This window comes from Rhipicephalus sanguineus, chromosome 1, assembly GCF_013339695.2.
Source record: "Rhipicephalus sanguineus isolate Rsan-2018 chromosome 1, BIME_Rsan_1.4, whole genome shotgun sequence".
Taxonomy (NCBI): domain Eukaryota; kingdom Metazoa; phylum Arthropoda; class Arachnida; order Ixodida; family Ixodidae; genus Rhipicephalus; species Rhipicephalus sanguineus.
This window is the reverse complement of record NC_051176.1, coordinates 201484237-201504352: the sequence shown is the minus strand read 5'-3', so window position 1 is coordinate 201504352 and position 20116 is coordinate 201484237. Positions and strand designations below refer to the sequence as shown.

Genomic DNA, 20116 nt, shown 5'->3' with positions numbered 1-20116 from the left:
GATCGAAGCGCGGCTGCGAAACTGTACTTGTACTAGGCATTCTAGGATATTCATGTTTAAAGCAAAAGCTTTGTTGCACTCTATAGTCGGATACAACTTAAGAAGGCAGGAGAGGCCCCGCCCAGACGACCGAAGCGCGGCTGCGAAACTGTACTTGTACTAGGCATTCTAGGATATTCATGTTTAAAGCAAAAGCTTTGTTGCACTCTATAGTCGGATACAACTTAAGAAGGCAGGAGAGGCCCCGCCCAGACGACCGAAGCGCGGCTGCGAAACTGTACTTGTACTAGGCATTCTAGGATATTCATGTTTAAAGCAAAAGCTTTGTTGCACTCTATAGTCGGATACAACTTAAGAAGGCAGGAGAGGCCCCGCCCAGACGACCGAAGCGCGGCTGCGAAACTGTACTTGTACTAGGCATTCTAGGATATTCATGTTTAAAGCAAAAGCTTTGTTGCACTCTATAGTCGGATACAACTTAAGAAGGCAGGAGAGGCCCCGCCCAGACGACCGAAGCGCGGCTGCGAAACTGTACTTGTACTAGGCATTCTAGGATATTCATGTTTAAAGCAAAAGCTTTGTTGCACTCTATAGTCGGATACAACTTAAGAAGGCAGGAGAGGCCCCGCCCAGACGACCGAAGCGCGGCTGCGAAACTGTACTTGCACTAGGCATTCTAGGATATTCATGTTTAAAGCAAAAGCTTTGTTGCACTCTATAGTCGGATACAACTTAAGAAGGCAGGAGAGGCCCCGCCCAGACGATCGAAGCGCGGCTGCGAAACTGTACTTGTACTAGGCATTCTAGGATATTCATGTTTAAAGCAAAAGCTTTGTTTACTCTATAGTCGGATACAACTTAAGAAGGCAGGAGAGGCCCCGCCCAGACGACCGAAGCGCGGCTGCGAAACTGTACTTGTACTAGGCATTCTAGGATATTCATGTTTAAAGCAAAAGCTTTGTTGCACTCTATAGTCGGATACAACTTAAGAAGGCAGGAGAGGCCCCGCCCAGACGATCGAAGCGCGGCTGCCGATCGCCTACGCGACTAAAGAAATAGTCGCGCTCATGCACGCACCGAAGTTCTCCGAAGGCGGAGCCACCGGCCGTCCCGCTCATGACGTCAGTCCCGAGTGCGCGCCCATTGGTGTAGGCTTGTGTTCATCCGCTTTTGAGAAGTTAATGCCGCTGCCTTCTAAAGTTGTATCCGACTATAGTCTTGCAATTCTTGTTGCAATTCTAGGATAGTTTGAAACGGCCAATGTTACGCGCACAGATGTTCGTTTCCTTTCGGCACGGTTGAGGCATGCACCGAGAAGCGAAGCAAGGCTAACAATTGAGAAGGCGATGCGCACGGGGCCCGATTACGCTATCGCGTTCTACTCTTGAAGGCGAAGCTCAAGCATCCTCCTAGTTTTTTTTTTTTTTTGGCTTGGTGATTAACACAAAGGGAGATGATATACAGCACGCAAAAAGCGCTTCGCGTGTTCTGTAACTTCTTTGCCCGCGTCGTTTAGCGCAAACTCTTTTCGCCTATGACGTCATCATAAGCGAAATACATCATTTTCTCCGAGGGACTCTATTTCAGCGACCATCTCACGACCATCTCGCGTTTGACAGAACGCATGTCGAGGATCTACGTACAGCTGTTGAAATGCCTTAACGATTTCATATCATACATTAAATGGCTGATTGAGGACATTCTATAGCTAACGAACATAACTGCACGAATAATTCTTTATATGTAAGGTATCACTTGGGATACTATATACTTCCTCACAGAAACGTATTGTACATATCTTGTATCGATCACTAGTGCCGTTTACATCAGTGGTCTGTACAATATGTACAAAATGTGCCGTCAAACAAAGGGCATATCAAAAGGTAACACTATCAGTTGGTCGTTTGCACTGTGGTAACGCGTATGTGCTTTTGCATACCACGTATATGTGTAACTGCAACGCTATTTTCAATGTTTTCTTGAAAATCACATTTTTCTGCGATCTAAACTTACACAATTTCGCCAATGACTGCAGTGCCTCAGGCAATATGTAATACGTTGACCATAAGTTTACGAATATCTATCACTTTAAGGGTGGGGGTCATGTGGTGTCTCGATTTTTTTTTCCAGGTCGCACGGTGCTGCCTAGTGGGTCTAGCACATGCGCGCACATGTTTCCCGCTGTCGAATTACTTGTTCGGGGTGTATACGAACGACTAAGCGAATCATATCTGTTTTCAATTGCAGCTTCACTTCCGCTGCTACGTCGAACGTACATGGAACACCTCGTGGTACTGTGCATTGGACGACATCGAGGTTTATGCATGCGGCGACCAGAAAGGTTAGACCATCAGCGGCAGCTTGTGCGCGTTCAGCCGTTTAACTTGTTATCGGTTCCTTCGCTTCAATCACTAATCCGAGCTCGTCTTCGTTCAATAATGTACTCGTCTATTTTTAGTAATGCACAAGCCAGCCAAGGGCGTCCGCAGAACTTTTTGCAGGGGGGGTGCATATGCACGGGGGGGGGGGGGGCATTCAGCACTGGCAGCCTTTCTTTAACTGCCGTGACATGACAGGCAAGATTAGTCAGTAGTTTGTAACGCGCGAAATTGAATGGCAAACCTGAAGGCCAGGACCTGACTGTGCTAATCAAGCTGTGTAGCTTATCGCAACTGCATAGCAAAATGTTATTCGAAATTCCAAGGGAGAGCAGCTGCCCCCCCCCCCCTTGCACCCCCCTCCGGACGCCCATGAAGCCAGCGCAATTCAACACGCTAATACTGTTATCAATTCCGCCTCAATTGCTTTCAAAGTGGCGTTCAGTGCTCGACGGACTGGACGATTCAGGAGCATATTCGTGCACGAACATTCCCGCCTTGGAAAAGTTGATGGCACTGAGTGAAACATTTAGGAATGAATATCATCGAGAACAAGTAAGCCATCTAGAAAAATTGAACAAAATGCAGAAAAGGATATTCAGAAGTTCCCAGTCTACCATTTCTGCGGAAGCCGGCAAGATGGAGAAAGTTTCATGAAAGTGAGCATAACTATTTACCCGCTTTGCAGCGCGATGGTACAAAGAAAAGCCGCACGAGTTTTTCAGAGACAGCGTCAACTGCAGAACCGTGTATGGGTTGCTTCGTGCTAGGGAACAGGTGGCTGACAATTCTTTTCTAGCATAAGTACAAGCCCTACAAGCGCAAATAATGAATTAGTTATTGAAGTTTGGGCAATTGTGCGTTCTCCGCCTGTCACCTCCCCAAGTATTGTTTGTCCATCAAGCAGCATGTAAAGCAGCGGTGCAGGTCACCCATGCATATATCGTTTTAAGTAAGGTTAGTGAACTGAAGACAATCCATATACATATGCCTATAATACAGTTAAGTATTAATCTTAAAATTATTTTCGGTATTCAAAGCTACCTTGACGCAGCCAACACGGGCTAGTCTTTTATTTCGATCGCTAAATTGGCCTCCAGATCTAGCGTCTGTTACAGCACCTTAACTATTCCTAGGTCCCCACCAACGTTTTGATACTGCTGCACACAAAATAATTAAGGATCCTTGCAAGCAGCTTTAGTCTGTATGAATAGCATCCAGTGCACCTACAGTACACCAAGAGGCACAAACGTTGCTTTGCGCCACGAGTTTTAAACGAAGAAGGTGATTAGTTATCAAGTATGTATACTGCGCGGCCACAGCCGCGCCAAGCGGTGCCCTTTTTTTTTCTATTTTATCCCGATATTTTCTCGCGCTTAGCAACTTTGTGCCATCGGAGTTTGTGGTAGCTGATATATATGAAAAGATTTTATAGTAAGAAAACTTAATGGTTTTATGAAAAAAAAAATTATTTACGAGAACAGAGTGGCTGACTGGCAGTGTTGAGATGCGCTGCCAGCAACAAACGCGAACTACTCTCAACGCAGGGAAGAAAATCGGTTGCAACTTCGACGGCGGTCACCTCTGCAACTGGACGGATTCGCCGGAGCCTTCGGGCGCTACTGGCCAATGGCGATTGAGCAACCTCCGCTGGGGAGAGCCGCACTTTCCCGACCGAGACCACACCCGCGGCACATCTGATGGTACGAAGCGTTGGCACTCTCGCCTATCATATATTTTTCCATATGCCTCTCAGTGCGATGTCGCGGTAACGTGTTGTTCAATTTATGCTTCTGTACAGCCGCGAGCACGTATGTGTCTAGAGCGCCGGAACGGTGTGGTTGGCTGTTCGCTCAACGCATTCCATACAACCGGAGAGTGGTGGCGTAGTCAGGGGAGGGTGGGGAAGGAGAGGGTTTGATTACCCTCCCACTCCTCAATATTTTTATTTTGCATGTGTATATACACATGCATACATACAAACACACGGACGAACATGCATAATAAAGGTGGCTTAACCGCCCCACCCCAAGCCCCTCCTTAATTTTTTTGCTAACCCCGGCGGAGCAGCATCATTGTTCGAGCCATGCTTCTTCTGTTACTCATGAACTTGTGCTACAAGTTACGTAGGTTTGCGCGTCTCGCTTTCCGTTGCTTCGCATAGCTCAATGTTATTAGCCTTGAGCAATACGAAGGATGGAAGCTTGCACGGGTCACGCAGCCACTGGAGGATATGCTTTATTGCGTACGTCATACCAATAGCCGCTTCGGCCGTCACCCTTACCGGATCTGTGTTGATACGTTTACGCACAACGGATCGTATGCGCATCTGTCTCATGTCCGCGATGGCAGGTTTGGCTGACAGAAGCGGTAGTTTTTTTTCGACACATGGTTTTGCTGTTGGCGGTGCGCTATTTTTGACATCGTCATCACACTGCCAGTGTCATGGCCGTCGGCGACAGGAGCTAGACAACCACTGCCAACACCTGCACGTTAAATTAAATTACAATACCTTAGACCGGCGGAAACAGGGGCAAATTTTTCATAATGCACCTGTATTTCCAAAAGAAAAAAAAGTTTATGGAACACGCGTTTCAAACGTTGTTACAATATTGAGCGCGGTTCTTTCGCGCGGCACAGCGAAACGCGAACTTATGAATGCCAGCGTGCTCTCGCGTGCCGCGTGGACTGACACCAAGCACTTAATTTGGTTCCCGGGCCATATGGGCTCCGACGCCCAACCCCTCGTCCCAAACGCCAACGAGCTTGCCCACTCACAGGCGCAAGACTACTCGCCGCGTCACGAGAGAGGGCGGCCCACGGCCCAAGGGCGAGAAATGGCTCCGGAACCCACTCCAGACCTGTAATGAAATCTGTCAGCACTATCGTTTCGAACGGCGAAAGTTTCCGTTACCTCACCCTCGACTAAAACGACCACAAGCACTTATCCTTCCGTCTCCAACAGACAGGAGCATATCCCTCACCGGCAGTTTATGCAAGATTCATAAGCGAACTAAGGCAGGGATGCCCCCGATGCGACATACTGCGATGTAATTTACAACACATGCTGTGGCAATGCACCGAGTTGCGCGCGGACAACGGGTCTCCAACAACAGAAAAGGACTGGGACACACTCCTCACAAGTCCCCACGAGGACGACCAACTTCGGGCCGTCCAGATTGCTCACGACCTGGCCGTCGAGTTTCAACTCCCGGTCCCGTCGTTGGCGCGTCCAGCAGACGAGGCCCACTAGGGGGCCATCGCGTCCTCAGGACCAAGTAATGTTATTCAGTCAGTCAGTCTATTAGAGAGTATTTATTTATCTGCTGTTAGCAAGCGACCGATGATGTTCGCGGCTCCAGTGAGCGAGATGCGCGGATGATGCGCTCTAGGAAGCGCCAATTGCGCTGCCGCTTTGACTTGTTCGGCAGCGCGTGCGCGGTGTATATGCCACCTATATAGAATCAGCAGTGCTCTTTGCAAGGGGTTATCACGCACGGGGAGTTGGCACACCGCTTTCCAAAAAACAAGTGCTCTCGGGCTGTTCGATGTGGGGGGGGGGGGGGCAGCAGGGATAATCGACCCCTGCGTTTGTACTGAATGAACAATTTTCACACCTTCAAGCGAACTTTGATATCCTATAGAGCATGTACGTACCTTATTATATGCGCCGGTGCGCGTTCATCTTTTCTGTTGCCGTCTTCTAACCCCATTCCGCTTTACTGGGAGCAAAGTAGAGCTCAGTGGACACACTTGTATTGACATCGCTGCCTTTCCTTTTTATTCATGAGACTGATGGCGAACTAAGGTCTATCCGGCCACTACGTTACTAATTACGTCTCTGCTTACAGCTCCGCTTTTAGTGTTGACATTGTGACAACTGTATTATTATTGATTTGTTCAGTATCTTGTTCCTTCTTGCCTATTGTTATAGCATTTAATAGTCACCTTTTTTTTTTTTGCCTTTACTTGGTGTGGCCCGATCCACATAATATTCGAAAAAATACTTGGCACTTACTGCTAGTCTCGAGCAAGTGAGTAATTGTTTTATTTATGTCATCCATATTTACTCACCAGTGGGGCCAGATCGAGCTTAAAAGTACCGCGTAATTGGCCTGTATTCGAATCGTATGCAGGCGCCGAGATTTATCTGGAGTCCTCTATTATGCGATGTCGCTTGCTATTCTTAAAAGAAAAAAAAAACGCGGTCTCTTAATGTATTGCAGGAGGCTTCGTGTACGCTGAAAATAAGGATCTCAAGTCCGTGGTGAAGGCAGTTCTTACGAGTTCCACGTGGGACGCCAGCTGGGTGGGAGGTGCCTGCCTCACATTTTGGCACTTCGCTGTCTTCAACCAGCCTGGAAGGTTCGCATAGTTTTGTTCGTCGTCAAGCTTTTACATTTGTCCTTATTTTCTAAACCTCCTTCGGTCAATGTGCCTCATTCACGTCGCCGCTACGTGCGTCATTGTCATCTGCTCTTAATGAAGGTAACAACCACGAAAGTGTTGGCCACAAAGAACGGTATCTGCTTTTACTTGTCTTGTGAGTAAAACAATTGATTATCCCTGTCATTTTAGCTCAGTAAAAATATACTGTCATTGCGCTTACAACAGGCCACTGGACGCAGCTCGTACCACGTCGGTGTACTAAGTACGAAAGAAGGGGGATTTTTTCGAGGGACTCGTTTCTTTGTTAGACAATAACAGAATGAACCCGACAGACAATTAGGCCACGGAAAGCATAGGGGCCAATATTCGTTGTCCTTAACTCTGGTGTAGTAATTATGAAATAGATTGAAATTAATTCTAGTGAGCGAAAAAGCACCCTTTCAGTCGGTGGGATCCTAACCCACAACCTTCGAATTACGCGAAAAAATTCCCCTTCTTTCGTTCAATCAACCGGAAAACAAAACTTAAGCTATGCAGTCAACGGAGAAGACGCAGCGCTCCACCAGAAATAAAGGAAGAACGCCTGATGCTTTGTAACACTCGGTCAGGACACATTTGTGTAATGAAATTGATAGTCATGCATAGGCTATAATGCTGGCCGTTAAAACTGCGTCAAAGCTCTCGAGCAGTTTGCCTGAAGCTCACTCGTTCCACGGGCCTATAGCAATTTGTGATAACCGCTTGTGAAAAACTGGGCGCTTATTTCTGTGCATGTGTTTGTGCAAAGTGCGAACTCCTCACCTCCTTCTGATCCCCTTCCTCCTTTCTGGGGGCAGAGGAGCCGGCCGGGCTAAGCCTATACATCTCTGCCTTCCCTTTGTGACTTCGCTCTCTCTCTCTGTCTGGAATGTCCATTAAGTGTTACATTAATGGCATCACGTGGTAGGTTCAACCCATCGTTACTGTGTCCTGTGTGCGATAAATATTCCAGTGTGTTATATTGCCTCCTGGTGGAAAAAAGGCTTCAATCTTGAAGGTTGGTTAACGGAATGGCCCCAATTTTCTTCGCGAAGCGACGAAATGAAATCTTGAGCACCAATTCATGCTCACTGGTGAGTGGTCGCTACAATTACAAGGTTTTGCAATATGAAACTACAGTTGCTAATAATGGCGCGTTTGATCGGTCGTTTCGGACACTTCCGGCAGCGCCTCAAAGGTCGCGTAGAGAGCAACAAACTTTCACTGCGAGCGTAAATGGGCTGAAATGCCGATAACGAAACCCTATTATTCGCTATTTGGCCCGTGTATCCTCGTAATCCAGATATAGAGCGACCTTTCGTGACCGTAGTAGCTCTGCCAGAACGCTCTTAAATTACCAGAATGTGCTGAGCGGCACCTTTTTTCTTCGCCACGCAGAAAAAAAACTAAACAATTATGCATGAAGGAGTGTCACTTTTTCGACCACGTGCCTAAACACGAATAAATACACTTTCATAAATGTTGCAGTGATGTTTAGTGGGGCGCTGAGCAGCAGAAATGAGTTACACAATCGAGCTCGATCGCGTGATAGTTACCGACTCTCATCACACTGCATTAAACACGGAAGCTTTGCGGCTGCGCTAACACTGCTATGTGTGCATGCGCCGGCAAAGAGACTTTTGACGTATGATGGTCTCTCCAGAGCACCATCGAAGGCAACCATAACTGAGGCTGAGAAACGTTCTTAATGCGGTGAGAAAGCTCTTCAAGGAACCAATTATAAAAGCTAGACATTGAAGAAATGTCAGAAGAAAGAGTGGCAGACAAGGTCACTCTTGAGAGAAAAAAAATTATATATATATATATATATATATATATATATATATATATATATATATATATATATATATATATATATATATATATATATATATATATATATATATATATATATATATAATATATATAATAAGCCGGAGGATGCAGTGTGCCTACAGAATGTCTGCAGAGTTTGGTCACACGATGAAAAAAGTAAAAAAAAAACTACCCTTTGCAATAACAACGTGAATCACGGAACATCCATTTGCATCAGCGTCAAATGGTAGAATAATAATATCTGGCGTTTAATGTCCCAAAACCACGATATGATTATGAGGGACGCTGTAGTGGAGGGCTCAGGAGATTTTAACCACCTGGGGTTCTTTAACGTGCGCCTAAATCTAAGTACACGGGCCTCAAACACTTTCGCCTCCATCGAAAATGCAGCCGCCGCGGCCGGGATTCGATCACGCGACCTTCGGGTCAGCAGTCCAGCGCCGTAACCACTAGAACACCGTAGTGGGGCGAAGGGTAGAATACCGTACGTGCACAAAGAAACGTACACACAACCATAGCAAAGTAAAATACCACATACACAGACCGCTCCGGCTACAGTATCAACACCGACCAACCGATATATATATATATATATATATATATATATATATATATATATATATATATATATATATATATATATATATATATATATATATATATATATATATATATATATATATATATATATATCTTGACCTGCCATTCAGTGCCGGTAGGAGTATTTCTATTCTATAAAATTAAAAAATACGCATTCACAGAATACATGTAAAATTCTGTTCGTTGATGTCGGCATCCCCGAAAAGGATTTTTCGCCCATTTATGCTTACTACACTGTTATAAACATTATTTTTTGACATAAAAACACTTCGTTTACGAACATAGAGGAATCGTGCACGAATATACTAATAGATTAAGTGAGCTTTAGTCAGCAGCGCAGTTTTTCCGCGGTCTCTCGCAGCTGCAACCTGACCCTATCGCCCCTGTCCGGAGAACCCTGGTGGTCAAGCACGCATGAACTGGAGCGCGCATGGAAGCGGGAATTGATTCGAGTGTGGCTGTCGCCGGACCAGGTATTTATACGTGACACCAGGGTAACGTTTAGTTTTTTAACTGCATATTGCGCATTTTATACAGAAAGAACACGAATATTATAAAAGCTGGTGGAACAAAAAAATTGAAACATAACTCAATTACAAATCCCTTTTGAGGTAGAGGTCCCCGTCATTCAAACTTACGGGCAATATAGAAGTTCACCTTTGAGCTTAGCAGAACTTGTTGCCGGGCTAGTTGGTACATAACTTCGAGAGAAACCTAAACGCCTAAGCACACCAGCAGAAAGAAGCAAAAGACGCTCTTTTCTTGTGCTTATTTCTGCTGCATGGTGTTTAGGCGTCTAGGTTTTTCTCGAGGTCACTTTTGAACTGAATTGTTCGGAAACGGAGCAGGTCGATATTTGGACTGGCTCGCTGCAAGCACTGATTCCGCTTCATGGTGAGATCAGTGCGCCTTGCAAGCATCAAAACTTACATTGCTTCTTCTGTAATAAACTTAATTTGTCTTGCTTCTTAGAAAATAACTTTATTTATAAGCTTCTTAAAAAAAAAACATAAGAACACTAACATCCAGAATTGGCGAATAAATTGCTTTCATCGGTGAGCCGATGTTTGCTAACCATCATTTGCTTACCTTACCAACGACAAGAAAAAAAAAACCTAGCTAGTGAGTGCTCTTCTGCCAAGTGCACTAACTGCCAAGTAGCAGGGTTTAAAATAAAGGGCTATTGTAAGAGTCGCAGTACAGAAAAATAGGACCCACGTTTTATTTGCTTTTTATTTCACAACCAACAGCTATTATTTCTTCATTATATCGTTTCCAGAACCAGTTTAAATTGGAAGCTTCACTAAGTGACGCCTTGATTGCCGTGGATGATGTTGCACTGGCGTTTGGCGCATGCCCTTCAGAACGTGAGTGTACAAATAATCTCACACAACGTTGTTTTTTTTCTTTCTTCTTTCTTTTTAGCCTCCCAATTTTTGTTAACTACAACTTCACTCCTACAGTATGAAAAAAAAAAAAGGTTACGAAGTTGTCGTTTAAATGGTTTTAGTATTTGTTACTTTGATGCTCTTTCTCTTGCCAACTTCAACGTGCGTAATTGCGGCATTTTCCACGGGCCTTTGCCTCTCGACAGAACACACATTGCAGAGGGGACAGCGTATGCAACAAACAAGACGCAGACAAGCTTGTTTTGCAGTGAATTATAGTGAACCGCAATTTGCCAGAACGCGCGCTCATGCCACTGCCGCTGCAACGCGGCAGCTTTGCAGTGTTTATGCGCGCATATGTACGACCAGGTGTCTTATCAGAGTAACCATACAATTTGAACTGATACCGCCGTTAAACTAATTGTAGCATTAGGACACCTGACATGTACATGCACAAATAAGATGCGACGTTTCTGTATGCAGCCCACGGTTCACGCGCCTAGTCTTTGTGCCAGCCACTGCCTATCCGTTGGATATGCATTTCTGTTTTGTAGCGCCAGTAATACAAAGAAATTAGATTTTTTTTTTCCCTCGCCGTATTTGTTTTATTTTTCTACGATGTCTCATCGTGACGCTAGCTAATATTTGTGGGTAAATGTCACTAAATGCGGTCACTGCTACCGGTATACCTACCCATCCGATTCTCAATAATATACTTCTACTCAGTTATTCTCGAAGGAGTTGTCACTGAGCACTTATCGTGGAAGAGAACGTAACTGGCTCATCTTCCAAGGTGCGCTTAGTGAACACAAACAGCACAAACGAAAAAAGTACAGGACATAAGGCAACGAGCGCTCGTTGCCTTATGTCCTGTACTTTTTTCGTTTGTGCTGTTTGTGTTCACTAAGCGCACCTTGGAAGATGAATCAACACCAACTAGCCCACCTTATAGCTCTTCTCAACGTAACTGGCATTTAATAACACAGGTTTACGGGCGATGAAAAGGAGAGGTGATAGCACGATCGCATAAATATTGTGACCACTTTTCTTGTGCTATGCAGGTTTGCAGCTTTGATCTTGAGAGTTATAAACAGTGCGTAAGTTCGTGGAATTGTTCCTGACATTCGGTCACTTCGTGTCATGCCCACGGCAACAAATCAAATGCGTTTTATGTAGGTATGTGCGCGCGCTCCCACTACGCTCACTTTGCCCACGTGAGGTGATCGTTGTATCCTTAAACACGGGTGCAAGCTACGAATATTTTTTCTCTTGTTTCATTTTTTTTTCGGCACCGTTTATGTTTTAGCCATGCATACAGTGCCTTCAAGGGCCACGCGAACTATTCCTGATGGTCTACATTCAAAAGCTTCTGTTCCCACATGTGCAGAGAGGGGTCTAAGCTGCGATTTCGAGCGAGGTCCCTGCACGTGGACGAACTCGATGAAGAAGAGGAGAACCTGGGAGTGGCTCTTGCGTGGTGGACGCCTCAACACTGAAGTGCCGCAGCCGTCTATTGACCACACACTGTCTTCAAATGAAGGTATTCGCTTCAGTTTTAGCATGCTCTTCCTTAGTGTTCATTTATCTATTACCCCTCTCGTGGTATATATATATATATATATATATATATATATATATATATATATATATATATATATATATATATATATATATATATATATATATATATATATATATATGTGTGTGTGTGTGATGTGTAAAATGTGTAATGTATGTATATGTGTAGTGTGTGATGTGTAATATATGTGTAATGTGTGATTTCTATTCGATCTTTACGTATTTTTACACACACACACACACACCCACACACACACACACACACACACACACACACACACACACACACACACACACACACACACACACACATATATATATATATATATATGTGTGTGTGTGTGTGTGTGTGTGTGTGTGTGTGTGTGTGTGTGTGTGTGTAAAAATACGTAAAGATCGAATAGAAATCACACATTACGTTCTACTTTGGTTTCAACCGTGTTGCACAGGGCGACGTCTGTTGCGAGAATACTTTCCTCCGCAGACGCATACGCACACCTATTTATTTATTTATTTATTTATTTATTTATTTATTTATTTATTTATTTATTTAATTATTTATTTGGAAGGACTGTACTTAAACTTTTCTACAGTTCTACGGCTGCTTGACGCAATTTCGCGGCATAGCAATTATAAGCTCATGAATTGGCACGGGGCTCTTTAATTCAGACAAATTAAGTAAATTTTCAAGCCATGTGTCGATGTCCAGCAGCAATATGAGAGCGCGTCATGCACATGTCTCACTTCAAAAGCGGTGCTCAGCGTGCAGATTTCTGAACGAGGCTTAAACGAGAGAAAGAGTGAGAGAGTAGATAAATGAGAGGCCCAACGAGGCTGGAAACTAATAATGTCGGGAGCCTGCGTCCGTTCGGGTCCTCTAATTGGAGTGTCATCTCAGATTTTACAGTTTGCTTTATAGGATACGACGCGGTTCGAATTATAAGTCAAAGGACGCACAGTAAAAAAAAATTCGGCAGATCCCACGCCTTGCGGGAATCGGTTTCATGTGAAGCAGTCAGCGAGTACTTCTATGCTGAATTTTTTTGGCTTTGAGCCAAGCGTTACCAGGTGGATCGACGTGTTTTTGTAAGTGTAGTAGTTGTGTGTACATCGTGGGCTTACCAGGCACGTCGACAACATTGGCGTGTAAAGGATAACGTATGACCTGACGTAACGTCAGCACTCACGTTAGAGCACATACGTCAGAGGAGGAAGTACACTTTACGGTGCGATGATATACGGTGCGATGATATCATATGTAACTTTCGTTAGAGTATTCCTCCGGGGTCGGATAACGCTTGAATATAGCTTGCTGAATCATGGGAATACAAATGCAATGTTTATTAGACTGCTGTAAAAGCGCAGCCAACACTGGAACCACACATGTTAACCTGACATGACGCCTGTATCGTAGGAGTACGTATCTATTGTTTATTGCTTGGTTATAAAATTAGATAGCCAGCACCACAACCTCAATTGACGTTGCACAGACATTACGCCTGCATAGGGTGTTTTTCCAAGGCAGTGTCTAGACCTGGCTTGACACTGTAGTAGAATACCTGTGTGCCATCCAGAATGCTTGGGTTCGATTCCTGCTGGGATCCTAATCTCTATTACTAGGATTCGACAGGTCAACGCTGGCGATGTCGGTTTTTCTTAACGCTCTCGCATCTGGGTAGATATAAACTGTCACTCACCTGTGGCACATACCCGTACACCGCGGCCAGTGATAAACGGGTATGTGCCACACGTGTCTGGAGGAAAGGGTTTGACGACGTACGCAACAAGATTTTCACATTATTCATTTCATGAGCAGACAGTCATATTTGTCAAATCTTCTTACCCTCTCATGCCAATATTGGTCCACACCAAGTTAAGGAGACGATCACGATCACAGACAGACAGACAGACAGACAGACAGACAGACGGACGGACGTACTGACGGATAGATAGATAGATAGATAGATAGATAGATAGATAGATAGATAGATAGATAGATAGATAGATAGATAGATAGATAGATAGATAGATAGATAGATAGATAGATAGATAGATAGATAGATAGATAGATAGATAGATAGATAGATAGATAGATAGATAGATAGATAGATAGATAGATAGATAGATAGATAGATAGATAGATAGATAGATAGATAGATAGATAGATAGATAGATAGATAGATAGATAGATAGATAGATAGATAGATAGATAGAAATGCTCAAAGTGCCTAGGGTTCGCTAAGAAATGCTTCGCATTTTAAAAAAACGCATATGAAAGCACTAATTCGCCCTGAGCACCTGTTTCAGTTTTCGTCACAAAAAGCTCCAATTTCACCAGAAGGTGTTTGGAATCTATTCTCTGACTCCCTAAACTCACAATTTTAATTGCAAGTGAAATTACCTAACGGACAGCAAGAATCTGGAAATGAAAGACGAAAATGATCACCTTGAAATGCAAAAGCCCTGGAAAGTTTTCACAAAATGTTAATGAGAGTCCTCAGCTGTATATTGTGACTACAAATGTTTTCATGCACCCTAAAAAATAATTAAAACAAACCTCGACGATCGAAATGTATTGCTTCAACTTGGTAATAATTCCACCAACGTTAAAGGGGAAAATTTTCAGACGAACGACGGAACAAGCAGGAACAGGCGCTATCCTTTTCTGTCTCTTCCTTCGTCTGAAATTTCTCGCGCAGTTCACGGGTGGATAATGGAGTGCCAACTCTACCTCGAACACATACATTGGTAATTAAAATTTTGTATTACTTAAATACGGATGCTGATAATTATTCACGTCATAGCTTCAACTAAGCCTGAATGATGTCTCATTGGTCATAATTGGCCTACATGATCCGGAGCATCTTTAGGATACGTATTTTTTTTTGCCTAATATAACCACCCTCTGAAAACAAGCACACAGATGCACCTTCCTCACTGCTGCTAGCTCACGTATATTTTAAAGCTCATCAAGGCATGTGCAAGCCACCCAGGCATGAGTGTTGCAGCTATGCCCACTCGTTGCACCATAAAGTTGTCGTTAAGCGGTTGCGCGATATAGCTACGTTGCTTTTACGGTGGTCTGTCAGGCATAAAAAAAGATACGCCAGTATTTCATTCTGTAATGGCGAACTTCGTTTTAATGGGCCGTGTTTACGGTGTTTGAACGGTACGGTTGCATGCTGCAGCGTTTAAGCGAAAAATTACTAAGCTGAACTGATTAATTGATTCTAAGAACTTCGGCACCATTTGTCCTTAGTCTTTCCCCAACCGTCAAGTGCTGCACGGTGATATCAACGCGCAATGTAATAACCAAACTTGAGGAGCCTTTCATATTCGCAACAATCATTCGCCAGGCTCCTTCATGCTCGTGAGCGGCCGTGAGATGCAAGTGACGGGCAGCGCTGAGCTGCAGAGCGAGGTTGTTGACCTGCATGGCATGGGAGCACAGTGCATGGACTTCTGGTACATGGTACAGGGTTCTCAGGGAGCACAGATCACGGTAAGGCTCGCCTGTGCGCACAGTAACGATCGTCGATGCGTTATCGTAGAGTGAATAAAAAATTAAGCTTCTATAATTAAGTGACGACAAGGCGGGAAAATGTACACACGTTCTCAATATTTTATTTGGTCAAAATAGCGAGGTTTGATTTTTTAGTACCTTTTGGCATTTTATTTACTGCTTACGTTCGTGCATTGCGCGAAAAGCCACTGGCATAGTGCATATACGTCGTGCTGTAACAGCGAAGGCGAATCTACGTTGAATGACAATAATTGTTATTGAGAGGATTACGCCTTGACGTCGTAACTAAAGAAAAAAATAAACACCTGACATGAAATATATTTCTCCTTGCTAAAAATAATTTTGAAAGGCTGAGAAAGATGCACTTGAGGAAGGGATAGAAAAAAAAAAGGCAGGCGAGCGTCGCCAACTGTTTAATACGAAATAAATGAAAACCGTAATATTACAGAGATATGGAAACCATGCCACTACAATTTTAATTGCATGATTGCCGCATACCGCTTGTCTTATGATGAATTCTGGCTTGAACGCCGTTTTTCGCGTTTTATGAAAGTGGGCCTGCAAGTGCATGAGATAAGTGGAAGCGTTTGTTTCTCGCATTATACGTGATTGCTCTCATTAACTTATCGCCTGCCGCAGCGCATGCCTGTGTCAGCTGTGTCAGCAAGGTCGTGGGCTTATAGTCCAATGCACCGTTTCGTTGTTCATAAATCCGAAAGAGATGAGGAAAGAGCCGCAGCAGAGCTCATCAAATTGCTAATAAGTGGAATGTCAGCACCGCCAGACAGCGCGAAAAGGCTTGGCTATCCTTGGCTATCACAAGAAGCATGTCAGGCTATATGATACGTGCAGCACTGTTGCATAATTAATTTTTTTCCCGTTATAATAGATAACCCGGTATAGACCCTTTTCATAAATACGCCACCTGACGGTGAGCTTTTCGTCAGTTTCGCTTCGCAAAGGAGCATGGGATAGCCCGCGCCATCGTGAGGGCATGGAAAGCGAGCCGTCAAATGTGTGAGTGCTGTGAAGTTTGTGTTGGCGGCTAATTCTCCGTGTCACCCGCTGAAATCTCACCGTTTGCGTGCTTGAACGAGCTCTTAGTACTCTCCGTTGGTATTTCTGAGGTGCTTCCGATGCACAATGAGCAACATTTTGTGCCCTTCAACGGGCTGGACGAGCAGTTTGGCTCGACTGCCGCGGTTGCGGGACCGTGACCACAGCCAACTCGCGTGCGCGCCCGGACCGGGAAGAAAAGGCTCGCCGAAGCTACAAACTTCTCGCCGAAAGCTACAAACTACAAACTTCTCGCCGAAGGAAAGGAAAGACGTTACTGTCGCGGAACTATGCGACCGCCGCAACCGGGGTGAAAATCCTGTCTGCCGCAAGCCACACCACGCAACTATTTTCCGGACGCCACGCGTTGGGTATATTTGTATGCAGTGGCGTAGCCAGGGGGGGGGGGCACACCGGGTCCGTGCGCCCCCCCCCCCCCCCCGAAAGTTTTTTTGCCATGGCACACAGAGCACAATATGACACTCGACCACATCTGCCTGCCCAGCCCTCACTTCAGATCAAGGTGGTGCCCCCCCCCCCCCCCCCCGGAAAAAATTTCTGCCTACGCCCCTGTTTGTATGTACTAAATGAACGGTACGCAACTTCATTTTTATTTTTCTGGCTGGCCTGACGAACCCTCGCAGTACTTCTGCACAAACAATCTATCGCAATGCACCGCATGCAGACACTCGGGAGAAGACTATTCATTCGTAAAAGCAAGGCCACATGGCGCTGTGAAATAAGCACGTCCGTTTCTGTACCGCGTTTACAAAACGGCGCCCTTCCGTCCGTTCGTTTGACATCACGTACGGAGAGAGAGCACATGCGTTTGTTCTTCAACTGTTATCGCGTACCTTATCGCTGTTCTCGTCGCGATATCCTCGATAGTGGCACATGGGAACGCAGCACGTCTGCACCATTGCAGCACGCCGTCTCTACGAAAAACGTTTGACAGTTCACGATTCGGCGGTGCTGAAATGTCACGCACTGGCACGTTGCCGAAGCCTGCGTCGTCTGCTGCGGTGCCCTCACAATGGCGGCAGCCTGTAGTTTACGTGCGCGGCGCTAGGGGCGCCCTTTTTCGAAAAGGGTCTATATCGCGAGAGTCAATCATTGAAATGAGCGTGCCCACATTGACGACACTAACTTGTATTTGCCAGCTATACACATAGGTATACAAATATACGATCTACAGCGCATAATGTTATGCATTCATATAGTCGCGCTTGCGCGAGTATTTATTGTTCGAACGTACGAATGTGCTCTTCAGAAATGTTGCTGCACCAGGTGGCGTTATTTATAAAGGGTTTTGCAGAATGTGGTATGGTCGCACAACTACTTCACATTGAAATTACGTCCAGTGTTCTTTAGTCATATTTCGTTCGAATTTCAATATTTATTTTTTGAAACCCGCTTGTGTACTAACAGAAATTTCAAGGCCTAATATAGGTGCTCATTCGTGTAATCATTTACCTTTTTTTTTTCTTTTGCAGTTCAAAGTTACAGTTCACCGACACCCACCTGTCACTAGTCAGCAAAGCGAAGAAGTGTGGTTCCACAAAGAGGGAAACGTCACTGCGTGGACTCTTGGCCGAGTCAAGATTCCTCGACGTCACAGGGTTAGCGCACGAACACATCCGCACATAAATATATACTTATCGCAAGTTATGGTAGCCCACTGAAAGAAAAAAAAATCTTCAAGAGCTCTTTTCATTACGGTGCCACGTTATAATTATTGTGTATGCCTGCGATGATTAAAGTGTGTAGCTCAAAAGCGAAGACGCTTTTAAGTGCGTAGCATTTGAGGGGCCCGGCTTGTCGTCCATCAGCTGCCTCATGTCGCATAGTTACGCAGTGGTCAATAGAGGCCTAAAACAAGTAATAACAATGACTGTTGCGGTTTAACGTCCCAAAACCACGATATGATTACGAGAGACGCCGCAGTGGAAGGCTCCGGAAAGTTCGACCACCTGGGGTTCTTTAACGTGCACCTAAATCTATGTACACGGGCTTCGAGCATTTTTGCCTCCACCGAAAATGCGGCCGCCGCGGCCGGGATTCGATCCCGTGACCTGCGGGTCAGCAGTCGAGCACCATAACCACTAGACCACCGAGGCGGGTGTCTAAAACGAGGCTAACAATTCTCAAAACCAGTGCAAATAAACTAAGGTCTAAAATAATATGAACCGAGAATTAATCACAATAATTTACCTAAAATCGCGTAAAACGGTTCTGAAACATCCGGCTGATGCCTGCGCCGTGCAAGAGAGGGCGCGACCGCCTCGGCAAGCGCGCGATTGCCAAAGGAATCGCTGGGTCGCCCGTGCTACGCACTTCCTCTGGTTTCACGGTAATAGTGCTGCGTTAGGCGCAGGATTTAGAACTACAGCAAGAGGCTACACAAGAACGGAATTAGCACATGATTCAGCGCGGTATTTCGAACTACACCAATACCTACACAAGAACTACGTTAGCGCAGGATTTAGAGCAGAGTTAGCGCTACATTAAGCGCTGGATTTAGGGGTTTTTTCGACACTGCCCTGCAAAGTGTGTAATTGCGCCTCATGGTACGTCTGCGTGAAAACTACGTGTGTGCCTCTGAAGTCCGCGAACTTTGTTTCAATTGGAGCTTTTCGCCGACAACAGTCAACATAGTCAAGACTGCCGCCAGAACCTGTCCAGGAAAGAAACGGTGTATGCTGAAGGACTGCAGTTCTTCAAGTGACGAAGACACACTTGCCATTGCCTTTGACGATTCTGACAATGACTTGACAGGTTTTAATAATGACAGCCATGACTAATGTGAAATCAATTGGCCGAACGAATATATTCAAGTGACAAAAATTGGGGGACGCTTAAGATTCGCCTTTAAGAGTTGAACGCGATAGCGATATCCTGCTTCTAGTGCGCACTTCGAACACTACGAGTGTTTAACAGAATGCGCGCACTAAGATGTGTGCCTTATGTAATGGGTAGCATGCTTTAAACCAGGAGCAATTATGCGCGAGAGACTTCTTCGAAGTTGCGATGCACCCACGACGTGGTCTTAAGGGAATACGCGCAGTAATGTGTGTGCCTTTTGTAATGGGTGGCTGTATTTAAACCACCAAGTCGTTATGATATTAACATGGTGTGACGCCCGATGGCAATGTACGCTTGTACCACGCAATATTACTGTGATATTACATCTCGTACTGTACACCTGTATACAGGACGCGTATTTTTGTTAAGCATGAAAGTTACTTTCAGTGTAGCTCCAAGCAGAGGCGTGGCTGTGTGGTAGACCACCTGCTTGCCACGCAGGCGGCCTGCGTTCGATTCTCACTCAGCCCCAACATTTTTATTATTTA

The 20116-nt window shown here is 45.0% G+C and overlaps 1 protein-coding gene across 1 annotated transcript in view; it reads left to right on the top strand.

Annotated features, from left to right (window-relative positions):
- LOC119405490 (MAM and LDL-receptor class A domain-containing protein 2) overlaps positions 1-20116 on the top strand; it is a 79673-nt gene that overhangs the window by 17055 nt on the left and 42502 nt on the right. Inside the window, exons 8-15 of the mRNA XM_037672327.2 lie at positions 2248-2341; positions 3926-4081; positions 6605-6743; positions 9583-9694; positions 10501-10588; positions 11997-12149; positions 15544-15689; positions 18260-18385. Of these exons, the coding sequence (XP_037528255.1) occupies positions 2248-2341; positions 3926-4081; positions 6605-6743; positions 9583-9694; positions 10501-10588; positions 11997-12149; positions 15544-15689; positions 18260-18385 (1014 nt within the window). The remainder of the gene's footprint in view (positions 1-2247; positions 2342-3925; positions 4082-6604; positions 6744-9582; positions 9695-10500; positions 10589-11996; positions 12150-15543; positions 15690-18259; positions 18386-20116) is intronic.